The 10,734-nt window shown below is 35.0% G+C and overlaps 3 protein-coding genes across 4 annotated transcripts; 1 reads left to right on the top strand and 2 right to left on the bottom strand.

Moving 5' to 3' along the window:
- Positions 1–3,461: 3,461 nt before the first annotated feature.
- LOC108320820 (chalcone synthase 17) lies at positions 3,462–4,969 on the bottom strand. Its single transcript, XM_017552363.2, has 2 exons — positions 4,700–4,969; positions 3,462–4,593 (listed from the first exon to the last, which is right to left on the bottom strand). Exons 1-2 carry the CDS (start codon positions 4,875–4,877, stop codon positions 3,602–3,604), a joined length of 1,170 nt encoding a protein of 389 aa, XP_017407852.1. The 5' UTR covers positions 4,878–4,969; the 3' UTR covers positions 3,462–3,601.
- Positions 4,970–6,593: 1,624 nt separating this feature from the next.
- On the bottom strand, positions 6,594–8,132 carry LOC108320823 (chalcone synthase 17). Its single transcript, XM_052869359.1, has 2 exons — positions 7,816–8,132; positions 6,594–7,709 (listed from the first exon to the last, which is right to left on the bottom strand). The coding sequence occupies exons 1-2, from the start codon at positions 7,991–7,993 to the stop codon at positions 6,718–6,720; spliced, it is 1,170 nt and encodes a 389-aa protein (XP_052725319.1). The 5' UTR covers positions 7,994–8,132; the 3' UTR covers positions 6,594–6,717.
- Positions 8,133–9,078: 946 nt separating this feature from the next.
- Positions 9,079–10,582, top strand: LOC108320824 (uncharacterized). Of its 2 annotated transcripts, none has more exons than XM_017552369.2 (2): positions 9,079–10,070; positions 10,467–10,582. In XM_017552369.2, the coding sequence occupies exon 1, from the start codon at positions 9,505–9,507 to the stop codon at positions 10,045–10,047; it is 543 nt and encodes a 180-aa protein (XP_017407858.1). In that variant the 5' UTR covers positions 9,079–9,504; the 3' UTR covers positions 10,048–10,070; positions 10,467–10,582. The 2 variants fall into 2 exon arrangements, with proteins under 2 accessions (XP_017407858.1, XP_052725320.1); XM_052869360.1 differs by having other exon boundaries at positions 10,410–10,548.
- The last annotated feature ends 152 nt before the right edge of the window (positions 10,583–10,734 follow it).

Below are 10,734 nucleotides of genomic sequence, written 5' to 3'. Positions count from 1 at the left end.
ATTAATGAAGTTTTAATTGTTTCTAAAATTATAACATTTTAACTAAAATTTAAATTATATCTCAATTTAACACCGTGCGTTCAAACGGATAATTTTGTTTGTTTTATTTTTATATTTATTTATATTATAATATAAGATGAAAAAATAAAAATTAATATAGAAAATTATTTTAATTAATGTTTTATTAAATTAAATATTATTGAAATATATAATATTTACTCATGTTATGTTAAAAGTATTCATTTTATTTTAAATAAAAAATAATGTATGAGTAAAGAATGTTAACTAAGTTATTATTATATGATAATTTAATAATAATAATAATAATAATAGTAATTTTTATAATGAAAAAATAAAACTAATATTAAAAAATCACATAAAACATCTTATTTTAATTTTAACAAAAAATTTATCTATAGTTACTTATTTAGTTTTGTTATAAAAATTTATGGTGGGTACTTTTAACAAATTATTAATGATATATATTAATCATGCAAAAAATTACAAATTACAATTTGTAATTAAAATGGTTATTAATTTCAAATTATACAAACTTTGCTATTTAAAGATGTAAACTATTTTCACATACAATTTTACCTTTAAAATTTAAAAAAAAATAGCTTCAAACATGCATAATGATTTAAACACTAAATAATAATATGCAATAAATGTACGTCATGAATAAAATATATTCAATAATATTATTACAATTGACAATATATAAAAAAAATTGATTAATGAATATAAAAGAGAAGAAAAAGAAGATATTAATCAACAAATAGTTGTAAAAATCAATTTTTATTGTTAATTGTTGCTGGGTTTAGACAACTAATATATTGATTATTAGATGTTAAAAAAGCAATCATTATATTGCTTCTTCAGTTATATCAGAATCAATCATTAAATAAAAAATTAGGTTATCATTAAAAAATGATTGGCAACTAACACCACAATCTAATCTACAATAAATATTTCATCCTGTTTTAAAATGAAGCAAATATTATACAGGACAGGAGTTATTAGCAATCATAACCTTATATCAAAATGGTAGAAATACGACAGGAGTCATCAGCAATAAAATGGGGACAAATTAAAAATTTCGACATGTTAAAGGATAATAAATTAATAGAACTGTCTGACATTAAAGCCAGAGTCCAAGTGGCATGGGAAACATAACAAATAAGCCAATTTAGAAAATAACTAACTTCTGTCAACAAATTTCATGGAAAAATTCCATGTCAGACAAGAAAATTCCTAACCTGGTTTTGGCAATATTCCAATGCACCTTCTTCACTCTGACATAATAACAGATTCAACTTCTAGCTGATCCAAACCCTATAGCTACTGATAGCCTTTGGTTCATATTCTTTTGGACTCGAAACTCCACTCATTTTCCTGGTTTTCATGAACAAATGAAGTTGAAATCTGGAGAGAACTATTCAAAATTAAAAAATGAACAAGAATGGAATTCCACACACAATAGATATATGCAGGAAAGGAGAAACCTCAACTTGGGTTTCTCGAAATTAAAACCAAAGAAATAATTAAATTAACCCAAAGGGAATTGAGTTTATCTACCAGTCAAAGCATAGATTACTCTTCTAATTTATCCAAAACCTCACCACTAGACCTATATAAAGCCAAACTCAATAACGAAAAACTACATAAATGAGAAAACAAAGAGGTATAAAGAAAAGAAAGAAAATCAATCTTCAAAGCATTATGGAAAGAAAATCAATCTTGAAAGCATTATAGAAAGAAAATCAATCTTGAAAGTCTTGAAAGCATTATAGAAAGAAAATCAATCTTGAAAGCAGAGAACACCCAAATTAGCAGAAAAAACTAGTATAGTGAATCTTCCTCTCTCTCCAAGCCGGTCTTTAGTAAAAACAATTTATGTCAAACTATCAAGTAAAACAAATACATAAAGAAAAAAATTAAATCAACATTCAGACAAGAACAAGGTTCAAACATATATAATTGGGATAAAACTACAAATTTATCCAAAAAAACAGAGACGAATAAAGCATTGTTCTCCACGTATGAACAATGGTGAGGTTGGAGAACCTGAGAGTCTTATTCCGCTGTGAGGTTTGCAGTAGCGTTGACGACGAAGGTTTGTGAGATAGCCTCCGCGAAGATGAAGGTGACGGTTAGAATTGAGACTTGAGAAGCCTACAATGAGAGAGAATACGCAAAAATGGTTGAGGCGAGGGTGAATTTAAAATTCAGTCAAATTCTTATTTATAATAAGCAGAAGAGGAGAGAAGAAAAAACGCGGGAGAAAAAACAAGTATTCATATACAATTATAAATGCTATATTTTAAATATAAAATATGTCAATTATAAAACTATCTATTATAAAGTAAATTATAGCAGTGTTTTGGAATCTCTATATTAAAAATGATACAATTAATACGTTTTTTTAGTGTTTTATGTATTTAAAAAAAAACATATATATATCTTTAAAATTATTTTTAAAACAATACATTAATATTATAAAATTTGAATAGAAATAATTTTCATGTTAAATGGTTTGTGTGAGATTAGAAGCAAGTTAGTAATAAAATTGATTATTCCTTTATCCTATTGTACAAATTTTCTCGTTAATTTAACTAAATTATTTTTTAAGTTAACTATATGGCTTTTATCTATTTTCTTTTACTTTTCACTCATTTCTTCCAATTTAAATAAACAATCTCCTTTTTTCTTTTTAATTCTTCTTATACTAAGCAAAAGTCCACTAAACTACTTGTTAGTGTTACTAAAAAAATAGGGAGTGCAGAAGAAAATATATGAAGTGTAAAGAATAAATGAAAAAAATAATTAACAGGATACATATATAATTTAGTTAATTGCGCGCGAATTGTAATGGTAAAGAATGACAAGAGTAAATGTGCTGGAGCCAATTCTATCAAGGCTTTTTCCTTTTGCATATTCAATATTACCATCTGCACCTCTATAGTAATACCAAGATATTAAAATATTTTTCTTTACTCTATTATGCTACTGTAATATGAAAGGCATTTCTTTCATGTTCTCTCATAAAATAATTAAAAACTCATATCTCTTCCCACTCTCTCATTTTTTTTTTCTTTTATCTTATCAAGCAAAGTGAAACTTTAAACCGTGTCAAACACTCTTTTTTTTTCAAATTTATTATTAAGTGTGTTCCTCATAAACTTGTATTAAACAATTCATTATGGACTTTGAAAAATAATATAATAATAATTAATTATCTTTTGGAAAACTTAAACTTACATAATAGATTGGTATAGATAGTTAGTATAATAATTACTGATACCATTGTTGTTAGTGAAGGAAGAAAATAATCTTAATATAACAAATTTTAATTATTCTAATTTTCTTTTAATTCTATCTATTAAAAGATAAAACATTAATGTATATTTAATTAAATTGTAAGGAATCAGGTGTTAAATCTAGTAAGTAAAAACCATACGAGAAGAAAATTAATGACTATGTCTCATAAGTTATTAATTAGGCAACAAGGGCCCAAACCATGTATCAGATGTAAATTACAACCTCAATCATGTTTGAAATTGGTGCATAATAATAATAAAACAACAGAGTTTGGATGATGCTATATTGCGACACTATGGAGAACAACGGTCTCGATGGTAAGTCCTGGTCCAAAACCAAACAGAACACCCCATTCAAGTCCTTCACCTGTGGTTTTAAGTCCATTTTCAGCTGATTTTCTCCTCATCTCATCCAATATGAAAAGCACACATGCACTTGACATGTTCCCATAGTCACTCAACACATCTCTAGTGGCCTTCATCTTTTCTGGTTTCAGACCCAATTTTTGCTCAACTTGGTCAAGAATTGCAGGCCCACCAGGGTGTGCAATCCAGAAAATGGAGTTGTAATCAGAGATGTTTAATGGGTTGAAGGCCTCAAAAAGTGCTTTTCCAATGTTCTTTGAGACAATCCCGGGAACATCCTTAAGGAGGTGAAAGGTGAGTCCAACTTCACGAAGGTGGCCATCAATGGCACCCTCACTGTCTGGAGCAATGGTCTGTGCAGTCCAAACCAGCTCAAACAATGGCTTCTCAATCTGTGGAATTGGGTCAGAACCAACGATCACCGCAGCTGCTCCATCTCCAAAGAGTGCCTGTCCGACAAGACTGTCTAAGTGGGTGTCACTTGGGCCACGGAAGGTGACTGCAGTGATCTCAGAACACACGACAAGCACACGGGCACCCTTGTTGTTCTCGGCCAAATCCTTAGCCAATCGAAGAACCGTGCCTCCCGCAAAGCACCCCTGTTGGTACATCATGTACCTCTTCACATAGGGACGAAGTCCGAGGAGTTTGGTGAGCTGGTAATCAGCACCAGGCATGTCCACGCCACTGGTGGTGCAAAAGATCAAGTGTGTAATCTTTGACTTTGGCTGTCCCCACTCCTTAATGGCCTTCACCGCAGCCTCTTTCCCGAGCTTTGGTACCTCTACCACCACTATGTCTTGCCTGGCATCCAAAGAAGGTGCCATGTAGGCACACATGTTGGGATTCTCCTTCAGGACCTCCTCCGTCACGTGCATGTATCTCTTCTTGATCATAGACTTGTCGCCTGGAATATCGTAAACCAATTATTAGCTCTATTGAACAACATAAATCATCAAACATCGTATGGAAGTGAAAAGACTGTACATATATTGATTGAACAAGTAACTTACACATGCGCTGAAACTTCTCCTTGAGGTCGGTCATGTGTTCACTGTTTGTGATTCTGAAGTAATAGTCGGGATAAGTGCTCTGGTCAACACAGTTGGGTGGAGTTGCAGTTCCGATGGCAAGGATGTTTGCTGGGCCTTCTGCCCTTTGAGCCTGACGGATCTCCGACACACTCACCATCTTCCTTTCCTTTCCTTTGATAATAATAGAAGTGGCGGGTGATGTTGGTGATAACTTGGTTGCTGAAGTTGTCTGGTTGAAGATGTGAGAGGAGTTAGGTTTTTATATGTAATGTATGCAAGGGTGGATAGTAAGTGGGTAGGTGAGCACCACGTGCCGTCTTACGTTGCAAACCTATATTTTCCATACTGTCTACCCTGTCTGCCTGATAGGTTGTTAGAGTCTGGTAGCATGTTTTTGAAGACCATCTCTACCCACATTTAACTGGTACATTCATTCTTAACTTTACTAACGTGATATTTTATGCTTCTCTACCCTATGAAATTATTTTATCACTTGCGTTTGAGTTTCTAACTATTCGAGAGTCAAGCTTGGTAGCGCAGCAAGATATTCTGCCACTTGCATTGGTAGGTGGACTGTTAAGTCATAATCAACGGCCACAACCAAATGAAATTAATATCTACGAGCAGCACTGCGCCACGTCATTGGGCATATCCAGTTTTTTTATTGCACACCACAGACATATATTTTATTGTATATGTTCTACATGGTTATCATGGTTGGTCATGGTCAAGCATAATTGAGTTGTATAAAGTCATAGAATATTTGGCCACTGAATATTTTAATTAAATTTCAAAGTGAGGAGTTGATTCTTGAACGGTCAAGGTAACGGAGCTACCAACCCATTTTTGTACCAAAGAAGCATTTTTAGTTTTCTTCATGCTCCTTTATTTTTATACAATAAGTTTTACATAATGTTTTTGTATATGTTTGTTCATGTTACTCAAGTATAAGACAATCTTCTTCTTATCTAATAAATAAGAACCACACTTGTGAGAAGTAACTTTATTATGGGGTGATAATTAGTTAAATTTTGCAAGTGGTTTGATCAGTATTCCAATAATAATAATAATAAGTTAATTGAAATTTATATTATTGAAATATATTAATATATAGAATTACTTTTGAAAATTATTTAGTTATATTATTATAATTGTTGGGTTATACTTGCACATTTATAACTTTATCACATACCTATGCATTGTGCATTTGGATTTGAATATATGATGTACACTCAATTTACTTTGTGTTTCTTTAAAGTTTTCATATCTTTGAATAAAGATATTTGTTTTGCTGATGTGGTTTGACTTTAAGGTTGACAGCCTAGTAAGTTACTTTTACCACTTTAGTTTGTATATGTGTATTTTTGTTATTTAATATAATTCTGAAATATCTATGTTTTGACATGTCTCAACAAAGAAAATACAAATACAGAGAAAAAAAATGCACTGAAAGTTGTCAACTTGCTAAGATATTTTTAGAATGACGTCTTATTTGTCAATTTACAATAAAATTGAAACAACATAGTTTTTTCCTAAATTTAGATTAACTTAGGATTTTTATTATGTTTTGTCTCCTTTGAAGGTATTAAGTATTGCTTTATTATCTTCAAATATGTATGGAAAAATTTAATAATGACAAAGTTATTGATGGTTAGTCGGAATGTCAAATTATATGTATCCATTACAAGTATGGTTTCTTACAAATGTGTCAAAAATATCAATAATATTAATTTGTAATTAAAATAAATAAAGTGTATTTGTAAGTTAGGAATATGAAATAAAATATAGTCATTTGAAACTACATATCATCTTTGTTACACCAATTAATGCTCATATCCGAACTTACACAATTAATTTTACAATTACTAAAAAGTGCAAATTAATTTTCTTTAAACTTTTATAATTATGTATTAGAATCACAAATACAATTATTCTTTAAAATCTGACGAAAAATTAAAAAACAAATACAAGTAATAAAGAAATGAGATAAGATGATTTTAGATCTCCACACTATGGAGAACAACAGTTTCGATGGTCAGTCCAGGACCAAAACCGAACAACACACCCCATTCAAGTCCTTCACCTGTGGTTTTAAGTCCATTTTCAGCTGATTTTCTCCTCATCTCATCCAATATGAAAAGCACACATGCACTTGACATGTTCCCATAGTCACTCAACACATCTCTAGTGGCCTTCATCTTTTCTGGTTTCAGACCCAATTTTTGCTCAACTTGGTCAAGAATTGCAGGCCCACCAGGGTGTGCAATCCAGAAAATGGAGTTGTAATCAGAGATGTTTAATGGGTTGAAGGCCTCAAAAAGTGCTTTTCCAATGTTCTTTGAGACAATCCCGGGAACATCCTTAAGGAGGTGAAAGGTGAGTCCAACTTCACGAAGGTGGCCATCAATAGCACCTTCGCTGTCTGGAGCAATGGTCTGTGCAGTCCAAACAAGCTCAAACAATGGCTTCTCAATCTGTGGAATTGGGTCAGAACCAACTATCACAGCAGCTGCTCCATCTCCAAAGAGTGCCTGTCCCACAAGACTGTCCAAGTGGGTGTCACTTGGGCCACGGAAGGTGACTGCAGTGATCTCAGAACACACGACAAGCACACGTGCACCCTTGTTGTTCTCGGCCAAATCCTTAGCCAATCGAAGAACCGTGCCTCCAGCAAAGCATCCCTGTTGGTACATCATGTACCTCTTCACATAGGGCCGAAGTCCGAGGAGTTTGGTGAGCTGGTAATCAGCACCAGGCATGTCGACGCCACTGGTGGTGCAAAAGATCAAGTGTGTAATCTTTGACTTTGGCTGCCCCCACTCTTTTATGGCCTTCACTGCAGCCTCTTTCCCTAGCTTTGGTACCTCTACCACCACTATGTCTTGCCTGGCATCCAAAGAAGGTGCCATGTAAGCACACATGTTGGGATTCTCCTTCAGGACCTCCTCCGTCACGTGCATGTATCTCTTCTTGATCATAGACTTGTCGCCTGGAACATCGTAAACAAATTATTAGTTCTATTGAACAACAGAAATCATCGAACATCGTATGAAAGTGAGAAGACTATAAATATATTGATTGAACAAGTAACTTACACATGCGCTGAAACTTCTCCTTGAGGTCGGTCATGTGTTCACTGTTTGTGATTCTGAAATAATAGTCGGGATAGGTGCTCTGATCAACACAATTAGGTGGAGTTGCAGTTCCGATGGCAAGGATGGTTGCTGGGCCTTCTGCCCTTTGAGCCTGACGGATCTCCGACACACTCACCATCTTCCTTTGGTTTGCTTTGAAGTGGGCGGTGATGTTGGTGATGGTATTTGGACAGGAAGTGACAGCACTGGATGGATAGAAGTGAGCAAGTAGAAGGGGTTTCTGTTTGGTTGCTGAAGTTGTGTTTGATGATGATGGAAGATGGGTTTGCGTTTTATACGTATGCAAGGGTGGATTGGAAATGGGTAGGTGAGTAGCGCGTGCATCAGCAATTGGCACCTTACGTTGTAGTCTACCATGTTTGAGTTTGGTGGCATATTTTAGAAGACCATCTCTACCACCTTTAACTCGTTATTTGCTTTTGAATTGACTAACCAATACTTGGTGATATTTTATCACGTGTGTGGAACTTGGTTGTGGAGTGGAGATGTATCAATTATTCCCCAACCATGAATTGACTACATATGTTATGGGTTGACTTGTTTTAATACAGGGTTAATTTTTGGTAATTGGCCAGTGAATTAATAATATACTTATAGCGGTTTATAAATTGCATGAGATATTAATTAGCTTCAATACTTTATCTATGTTGTTTAGGCCTTTTTTTTTTATATAATTTCAATACGCGATTAAAAAGATTTGTAATAGGGTGTTTGAATTTTACTGTTTTGAGAAAGAAAACTAAAGAAATTTTTGAATTGAAAACTATTCGTAAATAAAAAATAAACACAGTTTTTGTATGGTAGTACTTTTGTAAGGTTAATTATAAACGGTGGTGGTAGAGATATAGGTAGGTTGCATGCGAATTAAATAAAAGATCACGAATTATTGGTATTATGTATTGTATGTTACATCGTTGGTCAAGCACCACTGGGTTCCATGAACCCATAAAAAAATGCGACCACTCAATATTTTTAATTAAAATAAATGTAAAGTGGTTCATTTTTCTACGGTAAACCAAATGGAGCTACCTACCCATTATAGTTTACTTGGTGGTGTTCTATTTTAACAAAAATAATGATATTCTAACTTCTCTTTTTAATAACATTTTCACTTCTCTTATGTGTCAAGTGGTTGATTGATCCATATGGATAAAAAAAAAAAAAAAAGAGGTTTTAAGTCCAAAATTAGAAGTTTCATGTTCGCATTTTCTCTTTCTCCTGTTTGGATTCAAAATTTTACTTTTGAAAGCTGTACAAGAGTGCGAGAGAACCACCATCGCCACTATCGTTCACCGTCACTAAAATAGTCAGTCGTTGTCGCTGCAACCATCATTGGTTTCGAAGCACAATTGAATGACAAAACTATGGGTTTTGGAGATTCCCATCATTCGTTTTGGAGTTCACAACCATTTTCGATTGATGTCGTTCGTTTAAATCATTGAAACGTGTAGCCCCCAGGTTTTCCAAATCAAAGGCGACGTCAAGCAACCCGTTTTCACTTGCAAGTTCAGCTTCAGGGACAAGAATCCCGCTCACTTCCCTTCGCCCAACGCGAACAGTACCGCCGAGCGAAAAGGATGGTCCATCACCGTTCACGACCTTTCCGGCTCGCCGGTCGCCGCCGCCCCCATGGCCACGCCCTTTGTCCCTTCCCCGGGTTCGCAGCGGGTCAGCCGCTCCAACCCCGGAGCCTGGCTCATAATCCGCCCCGGCGGAGACGGCACGTGGAAGCCCTGGGGCCGCCTCGAGGCCTGGCGTGAGCCCAACAACTCCAACGCCGTGGGCTACCGATTTCAAATCCTCCCCGCAACCGCTGACCCAGTCACCCTCGCAGGGTCCACCATCAGCTCCCAACACGGCGGGAAATTCACCATCGACGCTACCTCCGGCGTCACTCCGTTGAACACTCCGCGCGGCAGCTGGGATCTCGGGTCCGGGTCCAGTTTAGATTTCGGATTTGAACCGAATTCGCTTTTTAACAAGGGGTTTGTGATGTCAGCGACAGTGGACGGTGAAGGGAAGTGTAGCAAACCCGAAGTGGAGGTTGGGGTACAGCACGTGACTTGCACGGAAGATGCTGCTGCTCTCGTTGCTCTCGCGGCGGCCCTGGATTTGAGTATGGACACTTGCAAGCTGTTCTCCCAGAAACTCCGCAAGGAGTTAAGGCAGTAGATTCTGGATTTGGTCTTTTCGAGGTGAATTCCTCCGTCATTCTTAAGGCTCTGTTCTGTGACCATTTTGGAGAGACGAAGACTCAGTTTTTTTGAATTGAATTGGAGCGAAGATGTACAAACTTTTTCTTAATTTTCACTCATTTCAACCTAATACAAACAAGCTTACTCTACTAATTTTCCAGAGGGATAACAAGTCAAGGTCCTAATTTTCACTGCTTTCAAATATACTTCATTTTAATATCAATTTTAAATTCCCTCAACGTCTTTCTCAAACCACAATCTTTGAACTTTTTCATATATCTGATGTTCTTAATTATTTATTTCTTTCAATTAATTCTTTATATTTATTAAAATTCGCAGTTATACATGTAAAATATCCTATACAGTAAACTCTACAAGACAGTAGTACACTGACAGGTAGTAGAATGACAGAGAGAAATCTATTATTGAGAAGTTGAGTTGCCACTGAGGAATCTAATCCAAATGAACCGTGATGAAGCTTAAACCCAGCTCGAGGCCTGCAATTGCACCACTAAACAAGATGAAAGAGTAACCAGCATTATCCATTAATTAATGTATTCATACAATGCAGTGATTTGTAAGAGACGAAAAACTTCAATTTGAATTCAATTTGACGTACCATATGACTCAACTGCTGTATTTTGGTGCAGAAATGTAGTTGTGG

The sequence above is a fragment of the Vigna angularis genome, chromosome 10 (genome assembly GCF_016808095.1).
Source record: "Vigna angularis cultivar LongXiaoDou No.4 chromosome 10, ASM1680809v1, whole genome shotgun sequence".
In the NCBI taxonomy this organism is placed as follows: domain Eukaryota; kingdom Viridiplantae; phylum Streptophyta; class Magnoliopsida; order Fabales; family Fabaceae; genus Vigna; species Vigna angularis.
The sequence above is the reverse complement of the archived record's forward strand: the minus strand, read 5'-3'. Positions and strand labels throughout refer to the sequence as shown.